Source organism: Astatotilapia calliptera, chromosome 4, assembly GCF_964374335.1.
Source record: "Astatotilapia calliptera chromosome 4, fAstCal68.1, whole genome shotgun sequence".
Lineage (NCBI taxonomy): Eukaryota > Metazoa > Chordata > Actinopteri > Cichliformes > Cichlidae > Astatotilapia > Astatotilapia calliptera.
Window position 1 is genome coordinate 8,930,740 of NC_137425.1, and position 27,458 is coordinate 8,958,197.

The following is a 27,458-nucleotide window of genomic DNA, read 5'->3' on the forward strand; positions in this document are numbered from 1 at the left end:
ACAGCAGCATGTGGGGGCTGAAAATGAAAGTATCGCCTTGACATTTTCTGAGAAACCTAGCTGTTTAAAATAGTCAAGCTCATATCCTGTTTTGTTTGTGCTGTATGTTTACATTAAATGTAGTGACATCGGAGAGCACTTGATGCTTAAAGAGAATTACCAAAAAAACAAAACAAAAACATAAACAGACCAAAGTGAACATAAAACATAATTTCTAAACAGCATCAATTTAGATGTATGCTCTCACCAGCCACTCTATTAGGTACGCTTTGCTTGTACAGAGTTGGACTCCTTCCTTCAAAACTAACTTCATTCATCACAGTATAGACTCAGCAAGGTGCTGGAAACATTCCTCGAACACTTTAGGCCATATTGACGTGATGACATCACACAGTCGCTGTGGATTGGTTGGCTCCACATCCATAATTTCAAACCTCTATTCCACCATATTCTAAAGGTGCTCTATTGGATCAGGATCTGGTGACTGTTAGTCCATCAAACTTGTCATTTTCAAGAAATCCATTTGCAATGATTTGAACTTTGTAAGTATGTAAAACTTTACTTTTATAGTGCTTTTCACAGACATAATTCTTGAACAGTGTTTTGTGACTTAAAACATCCCCCCCCCCAAAAAAAACCCAAATAAAACAAACCCACCCACACACACACACATTAAAACATAACATAACAAAGTAGCAGGAGACTCTGCAGAGTCAGCTAAATGGAGCTGGAGGGGTCAGCTTTTCCATAGCCTTAGTGGCACAGACCGAAAGGCTCTGTCCTTCCTAGTCTTTAGTCTTGTACAAGGGACGGCCAAGAGACTTTGAGCTTGAGGTATGGCGTGATAGCCTACTGGAAGATGGGTGCACTGTCGTGATGCAGGCATAGTCACGACCAGCAACAATACTCAGGTTAAGCAGTTCTCAACTGATGTTAAGGAGCCCAAAGTACACAAAGAAGTATCACCCAAATCATTACACCACCACCAGCCTGAACTGTTGATACAAGGCTGGATGGATCCATACTTTGTTGTTTACTCCAATTTCTGACCCTGCCATCCAAATGTCACAGAAGAAATAAAAGACTCATCAGACCAGCAATATTTTCCAGTCTTTTATTGTTCAAGTTTGGTGAGCTTGTGCAAATTGTAGGCTCAGTTTCCTACCTGGTGTGATCCTCTGCTGCTGTAATCTTCTGCTTCAAGGTTACATATGTTGAGTGTTCAGAGAGTGCATAACTCAGTTGCACTCTCAACCTTAGTTGTAATAAGTTACTGTTGCCTCCTATCAGCTTTAAGTAGTCTGACTTTTCTTCTCTGATCTCTGGCATCAAGAAGGAATTTGGTGAACTGCTGTTCACTGGATATTTTCTCAGTTTCAAACTATTCTCTCTAAACGTTAGAGATGGTCGTGTGAGAAAATCTTGTATGTTAATCTATAAGATTATCAGACCATGCAACAGTCTGTTAAGTCACCGTTCTTCCCCATTCTGAAGCTTGGTTTGTACTTCAGCAGATCGTCTTGACCGTATCTGCGTGCCTAAATGCACTGAGTCGCTGCCATGTAACTGGCTGATTAAATATTTGAGCAGTTGAACAGTTGTCTATAAGAACTACAGTGAAGTTTTGCTGCTACCTACTGGATGTAAGGAGGGATTTTCTGTCTCAACAGCACAAAGAAGTGCGATGACCTACTGCACTACATTTAAGGTTTCTTTAATTTTGAAACACAGCATTCAAGCTCAAGACGACCACAGTGTTTACAAAAAAGTTACATCTACAGTGATTTTTTTTTCCTCCACAAAAATTTTAATGAAAAATTTAAGTCTATTTACCATATTCACATTAATGAAGTAACACACGGTGCTTCTACAAATCTAAACTAAAAACAATAAACTAGCAAACCCAATAGAAAAAAAAAGTTGTTTAAAAATGTAGAAATTAAAATGCCAATTTCACAATTTTTTCTTCATTTTGTAATAGTTTATAACCAGTATAATAGCATTGCATTACAAAACAACAAAGAGTATGACTATCTAAAGGAGAAAAACTGCATCAGTGTAATAACATTTAACAGAATATAGGTGGTTCGAACCAGTCAGGCTCATTTTCTCAACAGACTTTAAGTAAAGAGATTAAAAAAACAAAACAAAACAGTAAGGGTTGTGCTTAACTTGTTGGCACAGTCTCAACATCACCTCTTGTACTGATCACGAAGCACATCTAAGAAGCGAGCTGAGGAAGCAGAAGTACAAACATCTCACTGCACGTTGCAAAGTTTGTCATGCTTCAACAGGAAACGTAGCAAAGAATTTTCAGATTGTACAGAGAGCACAGTTGTTGCAATCCCTTCACAGCATCCACTCACCCGTAACAGTTTTTGATTATAAATGCTAAAACACATTTGAGAAACACTGCACTGCCTATGCATGAAGCTTCTCCTGAAATTTCTGTTGAGATATGCATATTTTCTTTTTATATACACATTTGGATTAAGAGAGTTAGTCACTGGGAGGAGGAAGCGGTTTCATTTTGCAGGGAAGGGTATCATCGGATATAGATGTGTGTGGACAAGTCCCAGTTTTGCTAAGGGAGCACATGATTTTATTTAACAGGAACATGGTTAATGCATACTATCCTGAAGTGTGTAAGGGGAAAGAAAATAAAAAGGAATATAAAAAGAAATCTCACACACTCCCCTGCTTCACCATCTCTCTCTCTCTATATATATAGATAGTTAAAAGTGTCTGCTTTTTTACTGCTTCCAGTAGTATATAAAAGAAAAATTAATCATCTCACTAAGTGCTGCTTCCCTACAACACAGTTCATCTTTGTCCAATCCAAATTATGAGCTACAATCACAGCTTCACACAGTCCTGGCTGTGTAACAGGGGCTCAACACAGTCTGAAAACAAACAAAAAATAAAACACGCACACTCCACAGGAAATAACAGGGTCTCGAAAGGAAAAAGAAAATAAAGTTCTCTTTCAAAGGACTATAAGACGTGCAATACTGCAGGAAAGCGGTTTCCAGAAATCAGGTTTAAGACAAAAATGCAACAGCATGCCAGTGCCAGAGAAATCCAAGTGTGTGGTGCATGTGTCACGTGTAGACATTAAAAATAACAATACCTTGTACTTTTAAGCCAGTAAGCAGAAAGCAGTGCTGAGGAACTGAGAAAAAAAAAAGTTTTCTTTTTTCCTGTATGTTATGCTTTAGAGGAGACAAAAAAAAATACATGAACTTAAAAAAAAAAAAAGTTTGTATGAATGTGCAATGTATTCCTCTCTGAGTATGGTACAGTACTTTACAAATCAAAACAACCAGTAGTAATCAATGTTAGTCTATGAGCATTTCCAGAGTCCTTGACACAGCAATGCTTGTTAGATGTGACTGGTACGTGTCATGGTGCATTCATAAAGACAAAAAAAGAAAAGAAAGATTCAAAGTCAGCCCTGGCACCATCATGTCAGAGTTAATTTCCCAGCACCAATGATGATTCGTGCAGTAGTAAACGTAAGCCGAGGAGATGTAGACAAGTTCCTGCACTCATAACTCATGAGATGAGATTTGATGGATGTCCCAAAGCTCTGCTTCAACCAGCCAGCGAAAGCACATTTGGTTTCATATATTAAGTCAAGTCAGGCAGCAAGAAGCAAGAGACTGAGAGAAAAATTATCTATGGGGGGAAAAAAAAAGATGATGGAGGGGCTTTCTGAGTGACTTCAGTGGCATCAGTGCTGCAGACCAGATGAGCCTGTCGGGGTCTAATGCGCTGGAGTGTTGTTGGGATCTGGTTGACTGTTGGCGAGGTACTTTGCCCGCATGCTGGAGGTGTACTGTGAAGAAAAACAATAAAGAAAAAAAGAAAAAGACAATTCACATCATGGTTTCACTTTTTTCCAGGTACCACTCCTCAAAAATACTTGAAACCACATTCTGTGTAGGATTCAAAAGGCAGATTTTTACCCTTACAAAAAAAAGAAATAAATAAAAAGAAAAAGGTAAGCAGCAGCAGAAAAACAAACAGACATACAAAATACATACATGTACAACAGCTACAGAGTACACAGACATCAGACTAGAAAGAGCTGGACGCAATTTAGGATCATTTTGACCCTCTTATCCTGCCAGACTTCGTGCTCGCTTGCAGGGCCAAACATTCATATAGATTTAGGATACAGCCATGCGTTCTTTGAATACAGGTGATGCAAACACAAAGGCTGCATTTCACACTCCTGTCGAAACACTTGGTTGGCACTTTGTCAGATTTTGAGATCAACCCTCAGAGCCGTCCAGACAGCCTGCTGATATGAAAGCCAAGTATTTCCAACAATATGGGCTGAAACATCAACACTTACCATGCACGTTTAAGTAAAATATTCAACATTAGAAGGGCTGTAACCGTAGGCTATATGTTAAAGAGGGACAAAGCCGCTGTGCCGTTACTGATGTGCCATCAGTTATTTAAGTCCTGCTATAAAGCTTAGCTGAGCATTTTCACTGTTCTTTTTTTAAACTAGATGTGATAAAAGGGACAGATGTGACTGTGTAACTGACAGATACCACACCTTACACCCCCATGCAGCAGTGATTTATTAATTAATAGGTAGCCACGCCCTGAAACATGCAATGCTGGATTCTTTCTTTTGCCTATAATGGTGATTATAATTTACACAACGTAAGACTTAAAAAGTGTCTGAGATAATTAATTCATCAGGATATGAGTCACAGATCAAAAAGGAGACGAGGTCAGTTTTACTAAGGACTTCTATACTGCTGGACTCCGACATTTGCTCTCGGCTCCAGACTTTTTTCGGGTAAAGTAACTGCCCCCTTCTGGCTATTAGAAAGAATGCGGGGTTTAAACACTTGTGCACTGGGCTCACTTTTAAGACTTTAAAGCTATCTGCAGGTTTTATACGCAATCTATGGCTGTAATTGTCTGTCCATCCATTCTCTTCCACTTATCCAATTCAGGGGGCTGGTGGGGATGGAGCCTATCCCAGCTACAACAGGGCTAAAGGCAGGATACACTCTGGACAGGTCAGATGGTGGGATTCAAACCCAGGACCTTCTTGCTGTTAGGGAACAGTGTCAATCACCATGGCAATAATAATTTAGGTTAAGTTTACAATTTCATTGTTTTTTTGTTTTATTTTTTTGCAAAAAGGATTAGAATTCTAAAAATAAGTTATGAAATGTAATTTAATCTTTCCAGTTTTACTGAACAGTTTAAAATCTTCTAGGCTGGGGAAAGTTATTAAGGCTGAACTGTCTGTAAACATTGTCAGCACCCTGCATTTTTCTTACTAGTTTGTCTCAATGTTTCGAGTCCAGAAACAAAATAAAAATAAATAAATTAAAAACAAATATCAGTATTTTCATATTTTTCCCCCACGATGCATTTCTTCTCAATGCAAGAATTCAGGCAATGCTGGATTCAGTTCAGAACACCGTCATTACTTTCTCATCCACATTGTCATAAATACTTACAGAGACTAACAAGCACAGGTGTTAACTATTCGTTTACATACTCAGTAACCACTGTAGTGATAATGGTGGTGCTTGAGAATGTAAAGAAATGATGGATGAATTTGTTTTTATCATCAAATGTAGTGTCAGTGAGGAAAATATTAGAAAATAGAAAGACACTAAAGGTCATACCAAAGTCAGTACCTTTAAGTGATATGTCCCTGCTTTACACGCCAGTAAACAATCCTAAAATACTTTAAAATGTCTACTTGTAACTCCCATGAGATCACCCTCGAAGCCAAGAATCAAGACAAAGCACATCCACATTATCACTGAAATGGTTTAATGGACTTTTAATTTAATGTTGACTGTTGTTGACTCATAGATCATGGTGTGCCTTAAGGCAGAGTTACAGCTTCCTCCCAATATATCAGAGTTGCAGGGGGTAAATGGACATGCAGCCTGGGGCCACAGGAAACAAACATCAGGTGAGACACCAGGTAGGACATTTAGCAAGAGTCGGGAGAGAGGGGGAGTGAGGGTGAGGGGTCCATTAGATCTGGTGGGTCCTAAATAAAGGGTGAGTAGAGCTGGGAGCTTGGGAAGTGGTACAGGGGAGGAACAGGCCAGCAGGGGGAGGAAGCGGGCATGTTTAGTACCTGTTAGCATAGCAGATGAGGTTACCAAAACGATCTTGAACTCTCCGAAGGCTTTAACTGCCAGCAGTGACCGCTGTTACTGTCCGCAGCAGTCAAATACAACTGTATGGATCCGCAGAAGCAAAAACAAAAACGACAAGAAGAGAGTATATAGAGAAGATACACAAAGCAGTGTCGAGGTCCAGACAGACACACAGACACCGGGGAGAGCAGGAAATCTGGTGATGTTCAGGCCAGGTATACGCAGAAGGGAAAGACGAGGTTGCCTCGTGATACAAACCAACACCATTTTAATAACTCTTCGGCATCAAAACACATGCACAGGGATTTATAGCATTGTGTTATGCCATTTGTTTACATTATGTTTACTCAATGAACTTCTGATCACCAATAAAAGCAACGCACTATGGACAGTATGCAGGATTTTTCTCCTCTCTGTAACTGTTCAAGTGACACACAGAAAACACTGGTGACAGCATGGCACTTCCATTAGCTGTGGTAGCTTTTCTTTTAAGGGTTATGAAGAAACTATACCCTGGACGGGTTCGAAACTTCAGAGAGGCAGAGAAACGTTCATGCACACATCCACATCTGTGGGAAATTTAAAGTTCCCTATTAAGTCACCTTTTGGATTTTTAAATTGTGGGAGAAAGCTGGAGCTTCAAGAAGGAGAAAGCAAGAGTTCTGTCGCCCCTTCTTTTAACAAGATCAAGTACAGCACAGCACTGCTAAAGCTGGGAGAGACTGATTAAGACTCAGAAGGGTGGATCCTTAAAAAAACAAAAACAAAAAAAAACAAAAACCCAAATCAAAAAAACAAAACAGTTCCCAGAGACTCATCTCTATAAGGCTTATACTAACAAATGAGCTTTTGTTTTTTGGCACGGCAACTGTCACAGCATAAAGTTTCCAAAAATCTTTTAAGGAAGTCAGGAACTAAATCTGGCGGGTTCTGGTGAATTTACTGGGGTTTTCCACGACTAACACGGAAACCACAGCTTCTTCAACGATTCACAAAACAAAGAAGTGATTAGAGCTTTTATGTAGTAAAACTAAAGATATGGGTACTTTTTCTTATAACAAGAAATTTGAATAGGTTCTCTGTTCAAATACATTAAAAGAAAAATGTGTGTAAACAACCTAAGAGCAGAGGCAGGGGGTGATAACGAGAAAGGAAAGCGAGTTAAGCAGAGAAAGCGAACAATCTCCCGATAGTTTCATGGTGCCAATGCCGTTAAGCAAAGATAAACATCCATCAAACAGTCAGTGCATCATGTGCAGTGGAGACAGATGCTCTGAAGTTCTCTGTCTCTCCTTCCACCTTTTTATGTCCGCTTACCATTAATTAATTAAACTCCAAGGAAGCATCAAAGTCACACGGCAGTATATAGACACCACCTGTCTAGTTAGCTTCATTCAACATGTCTCTTAAAAATAAAGTTAACAGTTTCTAGTTTAGTTCTTCAGTTTTTCCTCTGGTGTAAAGGTGCAGACTGAATACTTTTATGAGGTGCTTTGACAGGAAAAACAACACTTACCGAAGGTGGAGGAGACTCTCGTCCTATCAGTGGTGTGTTTTCACAGCGAGAATTAGGGAAGTTGGCATTCTGAGCCCTGAAGGGGAAAAAACACGATTGGATCAAACTCAGTGACCACACAACTACAGTGTCAGTACTCACAAACAGATTTGTAGATTTGAAACCATACACTATAAGCATGAAAATCTCCAAGTAAATTATAGCGATAAAAATCATCATTCCCTCCTCAAGTTTCCCAAAATGTGTGCATTATTCAGGAGGCAGACGGCTTTGATTTTCACAGGCATCACAGCTGGAGAACACCAGCTGCATCTGCTGCACATAACATGGCTTGCTATAGGAGTAGAGCTCTGTCTGGGGACAGATAAATTTGCTCCTGAATACACAAGGAATCTAATGTCAGCCTCACTGTGCATAATCTGGGCTGTCTTGTAAAAATATATCATCCACCCCTCTTGCCTTTAATGTGGTTTTCCCTTTAAATTTCAACAGTAATGTCTTACATGTACTCTGTGACGGGTGCGTTGCTGACGGTGTGGGCTGCAGCAGGGATGGAGGTCTCGCTACCATAGCTGCTACCACAGCTGTACAGGCTCGGCATGTGAACCCGGTACAAATTATCATGGTTCTGCCTCCCTCCATGGCTCAGAGACTCGTCCTCACTGTCCTCCTCGCTCCTGCAAAACACCACACAACAATATAAAACCACCACCAGGGGGACCCCGTGTCCCATCTCACTGATAACAAAAGAACATAAAGACGCCACGTGGTCACGTTTTTCATTAGTCTGAGTCACATTCTGATTCAATTTCATCTCTGCTTCGGGAGGAGACAATAAGATAAGGTCTCTGCTTTTTGAAGCAAAGAAGATGACTCAATTAATTGGCCCTGCTCCTTCAAAGAGCCCTACTTTTGCATGTGATTTTTAACAGACCAAGAAAAAAAAATTACTTCTGCAAGAACAATGGGATTCTATTTGGTTCTTTTCAAACATGGAAGCTCAGTAGTGTATGAGATAACATTAACTGATTAAACATGGCCTGTCAAAACAGAGCAACAATAACGCTGGCAACATGGAGCCTGTCTCCCTCTAGTGTTCCCACAGGCTGATTTCATGCATTTTTAATCCATGACATCATGGAATCTCATTCAGAGCACTTCACAATACAATCACTTGATTCTACATGGTCAGGAAAACTGTGCTAATAACTTACTGACAACACTAATGCACTGGAAATGCTAAACTTCGATACTAAAAGCACATCTTGATAATGACCTGCCATTTCAAGCTGTTAAGTAATTAGCTGCATTATTACAGCAATAAAATAAAACAAGCTTGGCAGGGAAACTGAGAAAAACAGACTGGTAGCATGTAATCCCTTGCTTTATAACAGGAAGCTCTAGCTGAGATCAAACTGATGAACATGCCCCCCCAATGGTAAGTTAATTATATGGAGCAGCTGAGCTGAGCCTGAGAAACCACATTCCTGTTAGCAAACCATATCTGCTGTTAATAAGAGAGAAATCAGAATGATTTCACCCCACCCCTGCAAAAGACCAAAAAACGTAGTGAGATAGCACATTTGATGGGGGTTTAACAGGAAGTAATCTATTTGAGGATGCAGCTAGAGCCTCCTGGACCTGTCCCAGCAGTGAACAAAAACCAGTCTTTCAAGCACAGACAAACGCAAGTCTTACAGAAAAACAATCATGTTTCTCTGCCCATGTAATTTCTTTGTAATGTAAAAACAAGTGGCTACAAAGACATGCAACAAATTCATGATTAATTAATGGGCTTTTCCTCTTGAATTATTTCTCACTGTATATAAAGTCCTCAATATAAACCTAGCTTAAAAGCTTTTGCACCACTTTACAAGGTCTTTCTGATGAGGACTGTGCAAACTGTATGAGGTCAATGAAAGTCGTACCGCTTGCCTCTCCAGGTGTGCGGCACACTGCACACAATGGAGCTGAACATGAGAGCAGTGACGAAGGAGAAGAGCACGAGGTAGATGAGACCCTCAAGTCCATCATAACAAAGTCCCGTCATGGCCTGGACGTAGTCCTGTAACAAGCACAGGTATTCATTTTAGTTTTTGGAAGATTTAAATAGGTTCAAACTGTTTTGTTTATTTATTTTTTGATAAACATAAGGGGAAAAGGGCAAAATAGAAGGGAAGAAGTTAAAAAGGGGTCTTTAACATGCATCTGCTTTGACTTCTTGTTTAAACTAGGTCAAACAAATGAGATCACAGTTGGCAAACTAGAGAGGAGCAGAGTAGGTTTTCATCTTTTCATCGTGACTGAAAATTTTTGACTATATGCACTGCAGGAAAAAAAAAAAAAAAAATTGTATTCTGCTAAAGTCTCTCTCTTTACATAAAATAATTGTGTTGCTAGCCAAGGAACTCTTTGAGAGAGACGAGAGCAGATAGCACCGAGAAAAGTGCTTCACTTGCACATGTGCACTTGGAATTTGGAAGCCACTGAGGGACAATCTTCCAAAGCACAGACATAGCCAAGTACTTGTCATTCAGCCAGCTTCATAAATGGTACACAGCCAGCATCAGTTGGACAAGAACTTGCATACAGGAAAGGAAACATTATTTATGATGGCAGGTGTAGTCAACTGCACAGGCATAAAAGACGGGCTGCTTTATACAACTAAGCTGCACTACAAGGATGTCAGTACAAATCAAGTCCGCTGGCCCTTTTTCAATCAGACAACGAGCAACCCCACAGTTAACAGTGTCTCAGTTTGTAACTCTTCTACTCACCATGTGCAGGCTGCGACAGTCCACCAATGCAGTGAGCTGATGTAGGCTGATCTCTGTGGTGTTCAGTATCCTCTGGATCTCTTCCAAGCGTCCCTGTAAATTAGCGATGGGAAACTCAAAATGTGCACTGTTGAAAAATGGCTCAATGGCTTGAAACCACAAAAAGAAAACAAAAAAAAAGTGGAACAAAGTAAAAATCAGAGCAGTTCTCATTGTTTACCTGAAAACACACTACACAGTAAGTTTCCTCATCCTGTCTGTTAATAGTTTAAACACTTGACAATGGAGAATGAGATAATGTGATTATTCAATGCACATTTATGAGGGATTTGTCTCGCTTCACTATACAGCAGTACAAAGGAGCCAGAGCTGAAAAAGCAGATTATAATGTATGATACATTTTAATGGACAGTTCCCTTTTTCCCTCTAGTTCTTTTTTTTTTTTTTTTTCTTAAGATCTGGCAGAAAATGTCTGATTGCCAGATAAAAAAAAACAAGTGTTTCCGTCACCTCAGCAAATTTCACTGTGTGGGTATGTGAAGTGAAATATGCCTCCCTCTGTTCCCTATGTCAGCTCTCCTTTAGGCCTCTGTCAACACAGAGTAAGGACCATCCCTGGACAATAGCATAGTGTTGTATTGACAAGGGCCAGTGAAAGCCTAATGCACATAATGCAGGTCCCAGGTGGGCTGTCAGCAGGCCTTTATGTGGACAGGTGCACTTCACTTCTCTGCAGGCCGCACAGGCCCCATTCACTTGTATGTTGTGTCATCACAAACCGTTAGAGATACCATGTAATGTGGGACTACAAGTAAAGGGTAATTTATTGGTGTAGGAAACATACCTTGGTTTGTATATACTCTCTGGTGGCAGATCGAAGCAGTTCAAACACATCATCCTGCATTTCCACTAATGCTTTGTGGCTCCCGGAAAGCCTCTGAAAAGAAAAAAAGACTGAATATTGTAGCAGTCCAGCATATTTCAAAAGTATTTCCATTTTTTAAATCAGTGCCAGAGGCTTTCAGTGGCTGTCTCCTTTTGTAGTCAAGCTGATGTCTTGTGAAATCACGCTGAGTTTATAGAGCTTCAAGGCTTATATAATGTATATATAGCGCTTCGTTCTCTATACACAAGGACTAACAATAGATGCCTAGCTTTAGCTGCACTCAAAACTTCTAATTTATTCCTGGAGCTTGAGAAATTAAATGTAGGGACTCCATTAAAGAAAACCGCAGTTTCACAGTAACTGTAACTTCTGTACAACATCTCTCATGCCCAACACCCTTTGAAGCAGCCCCACACTATCACCATGGACGTACAGGAAGTGCTGCTCTGCATCAGCTTTCCTGCTGGCATAATGAAATGTATTGTATTGGAATGGAATACATGGAAAAAAAATTGCTTTGAGGCAGTGCGAGTGGCCCATGGTGCCTACTTGCATTCCTCCTAATAACAAGGTCATACATCATGCAGAAAATATGTCTGTTGAGATTTTAGCATTATGAGCCTGAAATGGTTTGGTTTAACATGCACAAAGATGGATCTAATAACACATGTAACAAACCTGCTGGAAGGGATTGCTCTGCTCCAAACTGCAACTAAGGTAGTACTGAAGGGTTTCTGCAAGAAAAAACAGAACACATATGAACATGTTGGCAGAGGCACAAGAAGTTACATGTAGGGCTGCGGCTAGTCTTTATGACGACATAACTTGAAAGCGGTTTTAACTGCCAAATATGTGAACTTTTAAGTTTCCTCAGGATGTTTGTTCTATTCAACTGCAAAGAGGTTAACAACATTTGTTAGCTTATCATATGGCAAATGTGGCAGCTTTTTCAGCTGCTCCCTTAAGGCCAGATGCCCTTCCTGACGCAACTGTTCCAGGGATATGCGTTTGAACCAGGAATCTTTCATGTGCACTTGTTCAGTTTGCTCATGTATGAAAACAGACATGCATGTTGCTTATTATGTATTAATATTATTCTTTTTATCCTGATTGCATTACTGTTATATTCATTATTCTTCTTTGTCTTTTATACAATGAATATCTAGCCTGCAACGTAATTAATTACAGGCACCGTTAGCTTCACTGTTTGATAAACACTTTTTTATAAAAACAGATATGACAACACATTCCACTTAACTCAAAATGCACTAAAAATTAGAGCAAAATATATTCACAAACAACCTGCACATAACCTATGAAAGGAAATCCTTGCTTTCATAGGTTGAGACAAATTAAGACGCTTAAAAAAAACCCTACCATCAAATAGATTTGTAGCTGATTAATCCTCTAGCAGCAGCTAAAAAAACTGCTATATCACTGTCAGATTTTGTAACATGGTCCAAATGTCTTGCACATCACAATAAGCTGACCTTAAAGGGGAACTAGTAAGCTAATGTCAAGGACCATATATTATTCTTGTAGTCTAGTAATATAGCTCTGCATGATTTACAGTTCAAAAACAAATGTGCATTTATGCAATACTGGGCCTTAGTGCGTTATCTCAGTTCATCCATTGTGTGAAAGTAGTTATTAAAGCTCCTGCCCCTTTAAAGGTTTTTTGTGTTTAGCTTTCTTGCACAGCAGATCTGTAAAACTTCTGTGCTCACAACTTGTGCCGACTGCTTGCAATGACCATGTTAAGGATATCCCTCCCCTTTGACGTCAAGCCGAAAATAGACAAGTGCTAGAAACAGCACAATTAGAGCAGCATGAAGCCTGAGCTTTTGACTCATGAGTTTATTTGTGCAAATTTGACCTTCGGTCTTAAAAACATAGCCATGTTTGAGAATCTACTTTTTCATTGGGAAACATACAACAACAACAACAACAAATTACTAACATAAAAAGTCAACTTACTACTAGTACAAGTCGGAGTCCAGGAACATTAAGTACACAGAGGTATTCAGCTGCTAACTTTGTGTGTCGGCCTTTTAGCACTAGCCAGGCAATGCAGCAGGTTTCTGAATGTTTATTGTGAACCCCAGAGTTCAACAATCAAATTTTATTTATGCAATTTCAATTTGCAACAATGGCCTCAAGGCTTTACCAAGCCTAAAGATCCTACAATGTTAAATACTAAAAGAAAAAAAAAAAGAAAAAGAAGAAAGAGAGGGCTATGTAAAGGTGGGCATCAGATTCTCTGCATGATTATCAGTACAAGTTACCACTTTCAAAACATGAGATACTGTCAAAAAGTACTGATTATAACTACTGCAGGACAAGACAGCTATGGCTTTTTTCTATATTTCTCATTCTTGCATCACTGTGCTTCGTCATCACAGAGTCACTGGTTCAGACATTAAGATTCAAGGCCAAAATATACTATGTTACTGTCTAGTTTTGAGTTATTGAATGCTGCCTTGTAAGACACTGATGGCTACTGTAACTATGAACAAGTTAATCATGAGCTATGAGGTTAAATGGAAATGTGTTTTTCTCCTAACGCAGCAACACTTGAACAATCAGCACTACACAGCCAAAGAGAGACTTAGGATTAAGCCTTTACTGCAAACAGCTTCAGGAAAACAACACCTCTAGAGTCATTGTTAAATTACAACATGACCATACTTGCAACTGCTTGCAGTACACGATGAGCCAAAGAAGACTAATTAATTTTTCAGACTTTCGCTTGCTATTACCGGCCACTTCAGTTAGGTTAAAAATCACAGAACTGAGAAGGAGTGGATGAGAAATGCTTTTGCGTGAGAGCGTGACTCAGAAGCGGTGGAATACAGAAACGTCCACGGATAGAGGCAGTAAGAACACCACCAACCCGACACATGGTGTTAGTGACGTCCAAACTCACTGCTGTGTCAGGAGCCTTTCCCACACAGCTGAGCATGAGAAGCGAATTTCCGGCATTTAAAAGTACATATCAGCAAGCTTCTGTTGGTCCAGCTCTCACAACTACACCCACACATTTATATCAGGAGGAGCAGATTTCCTGAAGTCTGTGGATGAACTACGGATGCCTCATCATGGGGTTGGGATCAGTTTTTGTGTCACTTGGTATCAGAACATAGTTAAATGATGACTCAGTTATGGCTTTCATGATCAAATAAATATAACAGACAGGAAGTGGGTTTATATAATTTTCACAGTATTATGCCATTTCCCCGTGTAGAAGAATTTGTTTTGCTCATAACTCTGTGAGGAACCCTCAAAAGAAAGGACAACAAACACGTATTGTTCGGTATTATGCCATCAAGATAGCTTTGGCATCCAGTCACTGCACTAGGTTAGATTTTTAGTAGTCAGAACAAATGAATGAGTTGCACTGTGAGTATTCCCAAACACAAGGATGTGTTGAAAACCAGATGTCATATAGACTAAATAAGCAAATGTTCACAAGGAACCAACTTCCTCCAAACACAGAGGGATCAAACGCACAAATGTAGCCGTTTTGAGCATTTATGGAGTTTCTGGATTTCAAGCCTGCTCAGAGTCGCAGCTCATCTTTGTCACTGTTGCCACCATTTGTGTTGAAAACAAACCATCATAATAATAGAGAAAAACCGGCTGCAGCAGAACAAAATGCAGCCTAAATTTCTCTCTGATAAAATGCCTAACAACCACACAATGAGAAAGCACACGCATGGAAAATAACATTGAGTGTTGTTGAAATGATGCTACCACAACCACTGAGGGGAGAAAAGCAATAAATCCAGTGCTGTAATAACACTTTGTGGTATCCAGAGATTTGTCTAGTCCAATTTCATGAAGGCAAAAGCTGTAAGGGAGAAAAAGACAAACACAAGAACCGAGTCTGGACTTACAGCAGTTTTTTCCCCCCACTTTGTGTTAATACTGTAATAGCAATATACTTACTGCCTCATCACAGTAATAATAAGTGAGTTCCTTTTTTCTGCTAAATAGTTAGCATGTGTTTAAGAGAAAAAAAGCAAAACTGAAAACCCCCACACTGCATAAATTAGCCCTAGGGTAAAATAAAGCGTTAAAGCTGCAGCATTATACAGTTCAGTGCATAGTGAGCCAGTGCTCATTGTTCAGATTAACCATACAACGGAGCATTTAAAGCTAATGTCCTGGTTTCTGCCCAAAGCATGGCAATCTCCATGTTTAAGAGATTAGAAGAAGATATATTTTGTTAAGCTGATGTCAAATAAGGGATTTTAAGCAGAAATAGGAGCACCAAAATCCTTGGTGGCGCTTATAACGTGTGATTATGGGTCTTATTTCAGAGACACATTATCTTTTTCCCCCCTTCCAAGGACTGAAGGAGGATGCAGGAAATATACTGCGCCCTGGATACTGTGCTCCTTGGTTCTTATCTTCCTCATGCAAATCCAAGGCACTATTTTCCCTCTTACATGTGTCCCATCATGAGACAGATAGGGCAATTACTAAAATCAGACAGTTTGAGAGCTGTCTGTAGTGGTTTTTTAAAAAGCAGCCCATTGTCCTTCTGCCCCCAATGCAGATGTGGTAGTAGTACTTGGAACCTGCTATGGTCTATGGAGAAGAGCAAGGATGACCCTTCAGAACAATGAGACCTCAGTGCAGCACAACAAAGCATTCAGATCCTGTTCTCTGCCCTTTCAAAATTCAGTTATTTTGAAGAACTTACTGAATCTTTACCACATAATGATCTTTATAAGAGGAGCTCATACCTTTATTGATGACTTGATACTGCTTTGTCACTTCAGTGACATACGTATCAGGAGATGCACAAAAGTCACTGGTGGTCTAGAAAAACAACACAAATTAGACTTATAAATGAAGAGGACTCAGTTGGTGACATTTGCATTCAAATGCAGTCAAACGCCATCACAGGCATGATTGCAAATGAATCATCATCTTTGATGAACTGATTGCAGCTTTAAAAAACAAAACAATAAACAAACCAAAAAATAAACACTTCATGTCGCTGGCTCCCTCAATCTCTGCTGAGAGCAATCAAACAAAATAAATTAAATAAATTAAATAAATAAAAAATAAGCACATTTAGGTGTGAACAGCTTGATTCATCTGCAGGGGAGGAAATCCTCCACAGGGATATTTAATTTGCATAAATAAAGATTAATGTTCATCAACATTTTTCAACCTCCTGGAAAATTCATTTAAAATGCCTCTTTAAATTATGTAATACAAAACAATATAAACAAAATATATGGATTTATTTTTTAACCTGAGTGAAGCAGCCAGTTTTACCACTTTCTGCTTCTGGGAGCACAAATTGCAATATTACCCCCATAGTGCATAATAACCAGTTATTTTGCTTCTAATCACACATCTTAATCAATATCATTAGTCTTAAGGATTTCTGTAATAAGTACCTAGAAAAATAAATCACCTGTAAATTGTTATAACTTAGTAAAAGCAGTTTCAATAGAAATAAACAGGTCCTGTGTAGCATAGTCCTTCTCATAGGCACTGCTATTTTCATGACTATTCAGTGTATTACTCCTTATATCTTGACTCATGAACTCTACTAGTTAAATGAAATAAAACTCTGCTCTGCAGCCACAGGCTGCCCACAAAAACTGTTTTCCCAACAGGATCATGCAGTGATGCAGAAACTTACAGCAGAGACAGCGAACTCCAGCCCCAGGGAGACCCAGCTGATTACCAGAGCCACTACACCAAATAGGCACACCCTGGGGAGAGAAAGGAAGTGAGAAGTATATTTAACCAGCAGCAGCTTTCATGTGCAAAAACAACTTAATCCACTGCAGAAAGAAAGATATTTAAGATAGAAAATTTGACAATTTATTCAACACACAAAGATGTGCAGATCAATCTTAAAGAATAGCATCAGCTGCAAAGGCAGAAGGATAGAAGTGGAAAGCAAAGGAAATCACCAACATACATACATGGATAGATTACATAAGCAACTAAAATCAGATGCAGCTAAACAACAATATTGAACAATATTGAGTGATCCAAAAAGAACACAGGATATCCAATATCAAGAAGTGATACTGAGAGTCTGTGTTATTATGTGCAAAGATAGTACATAACAAAATAAATGCAAACCTGTCAGGCCAAAAATGTCACTTGTGTCAAGAGTAGTTATCAAAAATACTGATCTGATCATGATGTGATGCTCCCGTGAAATTAGTTTTAAAAGGGCTGAAATTTCAAACAAACTTTTTTGTATGAACTGAACAGTAATGAAGAAGTGGTTTCATGTATGGTAACCACCACTCAGCTAAATCATTTCCCAGGTCACAAGAGTTTCCCCTTGAATCTTGTGAGACTCACGCTATGAGTGTTCCTTTGGAGTTGCGAATGAGGCCAAACAGCACCAGAAGGCAGATGAGGACATCGAACAGAAGCAGGGTTATGTAGCCCAGCCACCTGTGAAGACACATGTCATTAACAACAAATGGTCAAAGCAGCACAGCTAACCATCTCTCAGTAAAGAAGTAATTCTCTTAACATCAGTCGCAATGATTTCAGCTTATCCTGTGTATTATAGGTATGCCTCCTGAAAGGTTTGTTACACTTGAACATGAAACCTAAAAAAAATAAAGAAATGAGAACCTGAAAATAACTGAGGTTAAGTCATACTTGTCTTGGGGCAACTTGTAAGTGACATGTCATAAGTAACCTAGAGGGCAACCCTGGTGTGTGAGAATTAAAGTTACCAGCGAATATTTATACTCATTTACTGAAAAGGATGTCAAAGGAGGGTTAGGGGCCAGATGGAAGAGCGAATTAGGAAAGCCCTCTGAGGACCCCCAAAATAAATGAATAAATAAATATCAAGGGACCAGTTCACCATGCATCTGGTGGCTGGGCAGAGCAGCCGGGGTCAACTCGCCTGTGGGTTCAAAGCCTTAAGGACTTGATGGTAGTCAGGTGCAGAAGCCCTAGCGGTTTCACCTCTGGCTTTCAAAAACTGGCTTTTGGTACCACTGAATGTCACATTTCTGGTGGAGAAGGAGTCTGAGGTGGTGAGTGGGATAATTGCATTAGATATCCCGAGCTTAATGGACAGCTCAGGCTACGAAACCAGTTTCCTGGAGTGGGGGATGAACTTCCATCAGGTCCACTCAGGAGTTGTCTAGGTGAGTGGTGGTGGGCAGGAGTGGGTATATCTGTAATCTCCTCGTTCAGTACCTCCCTGCATGTTCAGGTGAAAGAGTGAGTCATCGATACTGGGGAACTTTAATGCTAACATGGGAAATGACAGTGCGACCTGGTTGGATTTGAATGGTCTGCCCACTGTGAACTTGTGTAGTGTTCTGTTTTTAGACTTCTGTGCCAACTACAGTTAGTGCACAATGAACACCATCTACAAGCATAAGTGTTTTTAAGTGTTTCAAAGTTTGATCATCAAATGATCAGATGCAGCCGTATAACTTGGACACTTGGGTGTAGAAAGGAGCTGAGCTGTGGTGCTGGCACAGACATCAGAGTTGAAGGGAGCTGTTGGAAGAGTCCTGTTGGACTTGGTTATCCTGTTTGACTCCAGAGACAGCTGAGAGATATTGGTAGCTCAAGCAAAGTGCAGCTCTGGCAGTAGCTGAAGCAATAGCTCACGTCCAAGGAGTTCAATGAGACTATGGAACAACTCATAGGAGGAAGTGGTGCTCTACTCTAAATTGGCCCATTGCTCTAAATGCAATGGGGATTGGGGAGGATTTCCTTAATACCGCTGACATGCCTTCCATAGTAGAAGCAGAGTCCGGGGGTGACTCATCTCTCGCAGGAGAGGAGGTCACTGTAGTTAAACATCTTCTGGGTGGCTAGGTGAATGAGGTTTGCCCTGCATTTCTTAAAACTCTGGATATTATGGGGCTGTCCACAACAGCTTTCCACAATGTTTTCTGCAATACTGATTAGAGGTCTGCAGCAGTGCCTGTGGATTGGCTGACTGAGGACGGGACTTCTGCTTGCATATACAAAAGGGTGGCTTGGCTCTCCCTTAGAGATAAGGCGAGTAGCTTGGTCATTTGGGTGTGACTCAGAGTAGAGCCACTACTCCTCCACAAATGAAGTGGTTTGGGAATTTGATTAAGCCCCAGGCAAGACCCAAGATTGGAAACCGTGTCCACCTGTTTAAACTGAAAGATGTGGCTGGGAAGAGCGAGGCTAATAAGCCTTTTTAGGCTGCTGTCCCTGCAACTTGGATAAAATAAGATACTAAAAGAGCACAATTTAAACAAAAATATATGCTTGTAGCTAGGTGGTAGCATTCCTTTTCTTCCCTGTAACTATTAAATCACATCTTTCGAATGCATGTAAGAGCAAGTATTATGGGAAAGGGTTTATTGTTAACAGACTGTGAACCTATTCTTCAAGGATATAATTGGTATATTTAACTGACACCACAATTCCAGGGTATTTTTCCTCTCACACTCACAGTTGTCCTTTGGGGGTGCTGCAGATATCAGCATAACTGATCCACATATAGTAAAGGCAAGGAGTCTCTGTAACCTTATTTGACAGAAATCTGTACATTCAGCTGGCTTTTCTGACCATGTGATAAACAAAGATATATTTTATGCATGAGAAAATTAAACACTGCTTTAATTTTCTAGCAGAGAAATGTAGTCCAGGCTTGCAATTTTTAAGCACGTCAGCTACCTAATTATGCGCTGAATAACTTAAAGAAATTCCTGCTTGCTTGCACCTACCATTGCATCCTGCTAACTTGAATCACTTAAGACATTTTAATACAGAAATACATCCAACACAGCAGCACTGTCTAACTAGGAAAAAACTAACTAAATTTCAATGAAATATAAATGCTGTAATAAGCACCAGTAAAACAGTTCAATTTTTTTCTGCATCATTTTAATAAAATAGATGTAGCATGAGATAATTAGCCTGCTGTTATACCACTGCAAAAAGTGGTGCTTTGGCTCCACTGTCCCAGTCTTACCTGTACCAGTCAAAAAGCTCAATCTTGCCAGCAAACTCATCCAGGGAGATGTTGGAGTTTTCCCAGAAGGGAATCTCCACCATCTGTCTGACCAGCTCATCCAGCTGGCCCTGCAGCTTTTGGATGATGGACAGGTAGTCTGCATGCTGTGCATACTGCCCCTCAAGCTGTTGCAGATTGTCATCAACTGTCTGGTTCAGTGAGGAAGTACTGTCATAGACCTAGAGCCAAAACAGGGCCAAACAAGGCCATGATAAGAGTTCAGACAAGAAAAGCGGGGCTCACTACACAGCTCTAATGAAACTGGGGTTGCTTGTGGCAGCAAAGCGATTAATTATTAAACCTCTTGGTATAATTTGTGCACTGTGTCTTACCAACTTCTGCACTCCAGTGATCGTGCGGTTAGCATGGCGGAGAGAATACGTCATTCGATTCACTCCATCACAAGTCTCGCCGTTCCCATAGAAACCGACGGCAATACCAGCGCTGAAGGGAGACAAAAGGAAGGGAGGGGACACAGGGTGGTGAGGAGGAGGGATTAGCTAAAAAAGACACAGAGAGGAGACAGAGAAGAGAGCAAGCCAGGGGGACAGCTAGCCAGGGAGCGAGGCGTGTGAACTCTACATTAACCCTGTCGGTTCAGACCCCAGTCAACAGGCTCCTTTGAGCTTCTGCAGAAAGACTCCATACAGAACCATGGAAACACAGAGGAATGGACCAGCTATGCCCCAAGCCCCACACTATGACTGACAAAGGCTGTACTGAGGCAGGAGGTCTGCTCCCATTAGCACAGGCAGGCCTCAAGCTGCAGAAAAACAGCTCTCTCTAATGCATGAGCAACAGTTTCCGAAAGCACATCGATGGCAAAAACAGTTTCACATTTATTAAAATCCTAATATCATTGAAAACATACAGAATTAACTATATTTACAATAAAACTGTTTGATATATTCTAATATTTCAGTGATAAAATATCAACTCCAATTCTGCACAATAATAAAGATTTAGCTCTGACATCAGTTCCTGCATTGCAGATGTGGACATTTTGGAAGCACTTATGCTATGACATTCATCCTATAAACAGATTGTATCAGATGAAATGATTATGAATGAACCATTGTGGGTTAAAAGTGTTCAGCCAACAGCACTCAGTAGATCAGAAGGTTTTCCGTTTTCCTGGAGTGCTGCTAATCTCTTCCTCTCACACTCTGCAGTGTGATAAAGGTAAATAGGAGCAGCTTCACAGTACAAAACAAACTAAACTCCCTGGTGAGATGTGACCCTGTGGAAACTCTATACTATTCATAAAAAGAAAAAAAAAGTGAGAAGATAATCCCTTTATTTTTAAGTGATGCAGTTTCTTGTGCAATGATACTGTGATGCTGAGCGTGGACCCACTGTCAACGAACAAAAGCAAAGCAAAACAGAAATGTCAGATCTCTCCAACTTTTTTCCCCCCTGCTCAGCATTTATGCGCGGGTAAAAGCGCGCACACAGATACGGTGATTGTAATGCAGTTCTTGTACTCATCAGGTCCCCAAGCTCTATGTGCTACTGTGAATCAAATGTGATGGCTCTCTTGCGGCCCATCAACAGGAGGAGGAAAACAGGAAACAAATTCAGTTTCCAAGGACAAAAACTGTGTCCAGATGGTACAATTCTTACACTATGCACTTAAAAAAAAAATAATGTAAAACCTAAAAGTACATAATGCTCATATACTGTACATCCTCCTCTTCGCAAATTCCTGTCACACTGTTTATTCCCATCAGCACAGTTGTGGTGGCAACAATCCAACATACACAGGAATGCAACAGTTTTTAAATTATTCTGTATACAATGGTATGTGGAGGCTTTCAGTGTGGGTGTGAGTGATGTACTGCCTTAGATGGTTCAGGAAGACATTAGCAACAATACAGAAACCACTGAATGAAAACTAGGTGACTTGTAGCAACAAAAGCGAAACAGCTGTTAGTACTGCAAAGTAGGCAGGCCAGTAATTAGACTTTCATCAACTCTGTGACAAGCAATTGATGGGACTATCAACTTGAGGAAAGGATACTGCTGATTGACATTAGATCAGGTTGTAAATACATTAGAGAGTTACCTATGCAGACAGAGCCTGACATTTCCACTAATTAATAACCATCAGATACAAAGTCTGGGCTTTATTTCGATGTGGTTATTTTCCAACATCGTAAGCACTTTCATCCAATTTTGCAAACTTAATATGATAATACCACAGTGAACCAATAAACTATAAAACTGCACAAATTTAGGTATTTATTGAATTCATCCCTATGAACTATGTCACAAAGGACTGCTTGTTTCAGCACGGCTCAACCCACTCTGAATCTGTAGCAGCTGACCACATTATTTGCATATTCAGCTAATAATGGCTTTAGATTGGTTTACTGCCCTTTACCAATGCTTCAAAGGCTTTATCTCTGGCTATGCAAATGCAAAGCAACCAGTACCAAAAAAAACCAAAACAACAAAAAGACAAATCTTAATGCCGAGTGCAGTACCTCCATTATGATTTGCTCCAAGCAAACTTCTATAACACTTCATACTGTTAATCATACTCTAAAACAAAATCAAATCATAAACCATGTGTTATCTGAAAACGCTATCATTGACTGAATTATTTCATTTTATCATTGGGCTCCTCATAACTCCGTATAACAATTTGTTCAACCAAAATTGGTTTACAAAACACTATTACAAAACAAGAAGAACAAGAGTAGCGCCATGAGTTACAAGCGCTAAATAAACAGTCACACTTGCCATGTTTTCCAAGCTTTAGAAACAAAGAAGGAAATTCATAAACACCAAAATGATCAAACATCCATTTCATTATAACATAATCAGAAAAACCAAAACATTTCTGGATTTTTTTGGAGTCATTTCAATAGATGCATCCTTTGCCAACTTCTGTGTTTGGGGATCTGACATCATGGACTGAACCATTGCCAGTGTTTAGGCTGTCTGTATTGTTCAAGAGTAATATGTTATCACCAACACTGTTTATCACCACTGCAGTCCCATGTTAATACTCACCTACAGACAAGCGTTGCAATAATGACACACCAAGCTGTGCAGCAACAGTCGGCGTTGGGCTGCTCCTCGTTTTTTTTCCGCCGGCAGCACAGCCAAATGGAATAGAAGAGCAGGAAGAGGAGGTCCAGAGCCAGACAGGCAAGCGCCACACCTCCCAGTAACAGGATTGACTGGTAAAAAGAAGAATGGAGTTATGGAAAACGTCATAGCTGTTACTGGTTTCTCCTCAACAACAACAACAACTGGGATAAAATGCTTTTAAAGTGTCCCACAATGGAAATGCACACGACTTCAAGTATGTTGCTATCTTATCTGAGTGCTATTTTACACCCAGTCTAAACAGTGGTGTGTGCTTCAATGTTAAACAGAAACATGAAGACAAAATAGTCTGTTGACTGATTTGCAAACTGAAAGACTTAACTGAGAACTTGATCTCAGACACAACTGCAAAGAGCAGCAAAAACCACAAGAATGTATAATGATGTACAATGTGATAGTCAAACCTCTCTCCACTAACTGTAGCTCTTCGTATGTAGGTCAGACAGAGGGCCTATGTGTTCACTGCATGCTCCTGAGGATTCATTGCTGGGGCAGATTTCCATCCACTTTTGTTTTTGTGAAAAACCCAGTGTTGTTCTACTCGTTCAGTTTCCCCAACAAAGCATCGCAGTGAATGACACGCCCTAGTGACCTGTGCAAAGCAGCGAGTGAACACAGCCAGCATTTGACTACTCCCCGTGTTCCCAGTGACATACACAAATAATGCCATGCCTCATCCATGCTGCTCTGCATACTTCAACCAGGAGGAAAGACTGTGATCATAATGAGGATTAATTTTGGTGCATCACATCTTTACCATCTGGGCAAGATGTAAGAATGACATACTCAAAAGTTGAATCACCTAGATGCAGCCTGAGCCCCATTAATGTCTCAGCCATCTGGATGAGTCAAGAATGTCCCTGAAGCTTGAGAGGGAGCATTGCACTGGCAATAATTAGCAGGCTGTAATTAAAGTCAGTCAATAATTATGGTTTGTAAGCTGTCCCAATGATAACACCTTTTATGTGCAGCACTTGTCATGAGAAAACTGAGAAAAGGAACATATAGCAGATAACAGCTGGATTACCCTTTTAATAGTCTTGTTAAAAGCAACAGGGATCTGTTGCTTTTAAAGAGATATTGTTCACACTGAACTTCCTGAACAGCTGTTATCCAGTAGGGGTGTAACATTTCGCAAACTGGGACCAAAGGAATTCTTTTTTTCTCAAGTTGTGGCATGAAGTGAAATATGGTTTTTGAGAGCTGTTATTCTTTTGTTATATCCATCATATCCTACCAGGATAGCTGCTGTGAAAAGCTGTGAACTTTATACTCCTTAAAATGCTCACTTGCTCCAAACTAAAATCTAATCGCACCATTAAAATCAATGTTTAACTAAAGGAATTTGACAGCAGGTAACATGTTAGTTCGAACAGGGAAATAATCAGAAGTGAAAGTGTAAACATCCTTTTAACTGTATAAGATCTGGACCATGACCGTGAATTGCAGACGCATGTCTGGAACACGCCTTCCTCGTTTCAGAGGAATCGTGATTCACTTCTCGATTTTCTGAATCTTCTTCCTTGGTAAAAGGGAAACGGGGTTAGATCTTGATGCATCTCTTAAAGTTAACTCATGTCTGTAGATTTTTACACTTGTTTTCAAAATGCTCCTCTACATTAGTCTGCCTGCTCTTAGTAATCACTGACCCAGAGCTTTATTAAAAACCACAAAAGTACTCAGGATTTGGTAATGACGCACTTTCTAACACCAACAGCATAAAGAACATAGATAAAAAGAGGAATTTAAGTCTGTCGTCATAATTATAATTATTATCAAACCTTTTTGCAGATCTCTCTTTATTAAAACCTAAATAAAAACAATTACTTATCAGACTAGCTGTACCAGTTTCCACACAATTAAGGACTGCAAAGTGTTACCTGGATCTAACAACATGGCTTTCACAGATGATAAACACCATCTTTGTTGAACATAAATTCAAAAAGAAAGTAATGCATTGTTCATGGCAATTCAAAGGTATTTATTGATTAAAGGACAATAGAACTAATGGGTCTGAAGAAGGGAATAACCACCTAGAGCTGGGTACCTATAATGAACATAACAAGTTGCAGAGACTCTCCAAAACTCTCACTTTATGTGACCTAAATTTAGAAGATTCTATTTAATATTAATCACATGAACAAACACCCTGCTTTCCCTTCCCCCCAGAGTCTAAACTACTCATTAGACTGTGCAGAATCCTCCTTAACCCCTGCTCTCAGTTTAACCTCCCCGATGTGAGTCTGTTGGAATAAATATATTTTTCCTTTGGGTACTCCAGAGTCTTAATGCCCCCCATGTGGTGTAACAAATACTGACCATGATAAGATTACAGGGAAAATAAGACATAAGGAAGTGGTTGCTTAGGTCAGCTTATGTGGCCTGGATTACACTATACATTGCCAGCTGGTTAGTGTCTGGAAAGCTACACACACAGATGGTGTCAGGGATCAAAAGGTGGAGAGAACGATCAGCTGCCACCAATACAACTAATAATATTAAATGACAACCTTACAGGAAAGAAAAAAAAAAAACAGACTGTAGCCCAGCATGTCCAAACATGCTACAATTGCGAAATGGAGGTTTGGGATTTTATCAAACTGATACCGAAACAAGCACTTGATAATATCACAGCCCCAAGTGTGAGTCTAGGAACTTGTAGGGTATTATTTTACCTGTTGATACGTCCAGTCTTCTGGTCTGAAGTCACTGCTCGTTTGCTCGAACCTTAAGTTGAAATGTGGAAGTCTGTGCAGCAGGTTCACCCACCATGGTGGAGTGTAGCTAACCACCGCTGCCATGGGGAGCAAATGTCAATGAGATCCACGGACAACGGGCTGGAGAGAGGGGACGCTTCAAAGTGTAAACACGGAGGGGAATCCACCTCATACAGTCAATCTGTAGCCGGGGTGGATGACAAAAACACATGCAGTAATGTTTAAGTGTTTTCTTCACTCTGACAATCATAAACATTGCATTCATTTATTTTTTACCTACATATAAAATCCTAAATGCTTTCATTACATATTAATACGAGCCCGGACAAAACAACAGCTCGCTAACTTCACAAACACTGATGCAGCTAGCACTTAGCTAACCTTAACTACTCGATGTAAACCTCAGTCATGCTAGTTACTTTCTGTCAACTTAACTATCTCTGGCGTTGTGTGACAGTTGGAACTTTGCTCTAATGTTAGCTGTAATCTCTCAAGCACAGAAGTCCATTTAAAATCACATAAAATCTTCGTTTTTTAAGAGCTACTTATACCCGTAAAGTAGGTTAGCCAGCGTTAAGTCTGCTAACGTTAGCCGGTTTAGCTGCTAGTTAGTTGAGTCCGCTGAGAGTCGAGGAGGAATCAGAAGAACCAGTCTCTTTTGTTTCACTTGGCATTCTCCTCTGCGGTTTATTGCATCCTGCCTTGCTCATTTGATAGTTCCTCATTTCATCTCTCGCAGTCTTATCCCACCGCAACGACTCAAACTACCGAGCGAGATCTCCAACCAGTTATCGTTCGTGCGGGAGGCTGGAGCCAACCCAACTCGGCGACTGTTCACGACATTCACCCAGCTGGCAGCCAACCCAGCCCCGGCCCGCAAAAAGTAGCCCAACACCGTCGATATGTTTTAAAAAATAAAACATGACCCAACAGCGCCACCCAGAGGAGCCGCAGCGTAGGGCTATTGGGAGGTTCAGGTAATGTCGGAAAAAGTATGACTAGCTGTCTATTGAGTCATAGCTAAGAAAATTGTCTCCACTAAGGGGTTTAAGATAGTTAATTATTTTTTTTGAACAGCGGGAAGAAAAATTAAAAGTCTTGTAAAAGTAATGCAATAAACTTATCTAAAAAATATTAAGGAAGGAGAACAGAGGGAAAATGCCAAATTACACAAAATTACACCAGAACCTTGATGGAATTATGAAATCAGAACAACCTCCAACACCCACCAGATTGCATGTGGTGCTATCTAAAAAAATCATCTGACTGATAAC

General features: G+C 40.1%; 1 protein-coding gene across 2 annotated transcripts; it reads right to left on the minus strand.

The window, feature by feature from the left end:
• Positions 1 to 3,170: 3,170 nt before the first annotated feature.
• Positions 3,171 to 27,060, minus strand: ttyh3a (tweety family member 3a). Of its 2 annotated transcripts, XM_026164444.2 has the most exons (16): positions 26,736 to 27,060; positions 26,143 to 26,365; positions 23,369 to 23,538; positions 20,683 to 20,794; positions 20,309 to 20,529; positions 17,680 to 17,775; positions 17,000 to 17,072; positions 16,086 to 16,161; positions 12,013 to 12,068; positions 11,293 to 11,385; positions 10,449 to 10,541; positions 9,600 to 9,736; positions 8,175 to 8,348; positions 7,672 to 7,747; positions 6,134 to 6,235; positions 3,671 to 3,838 (listed from the first exon to the last, which is right to left on the minus strand). In XM_026164444.2, the coding sequence occupies exons 2-15, from the start codon at positions 26,266 to 26,268 to the stop codon at positions 6,155 to 6,157; spliced, it is 1,584 nt and encodes a 527-aa protein (XP_026020229.1). In that variant the 5' UTR covers positions 26,269 to 26,365; positions 26,736 to 27,060; the 3' UTR covers positions 3,671 to 3,838; positions 6,134 to 6,154. The 2 variants fall into 2 exon arrangements, with proteins under 2 accessions (XP_026020230.1, XP_026020229.1); XM_026164445.2 differs by lacking the exon at positions 6,134 to 6,235 and having other exon boundaries at positions 3,171 to 3,838.
• Positions 27,061 to 27,458: the final 398 nt, after the last annotated feature.

Bases quoted from the DNA above. Each gene is read 5' to 3' on its own strand.
- ttyh3a (XM_026164444.2), bottom strand. From the start codon at position 26,268: ATGGCAGCGGTGGTTAGCTACACTCCACCATGGTGGGTGAACCTGCTG. The intron at 12,069-16,085 runs GTATGAGCTCCT...TTTTTCTTGCAG, and splicing joins GTATCAAGTCATCAATAAAG to AAACCCTTCAGTACTACCTT. The intron at 11,386-12,012 runs GTTTGTTACATG...TTTTCTTTTCAG, and splicing joins AGAGCAATCCCTTCCAGCAG to AGGCTTTCCGGGAGCCACAA.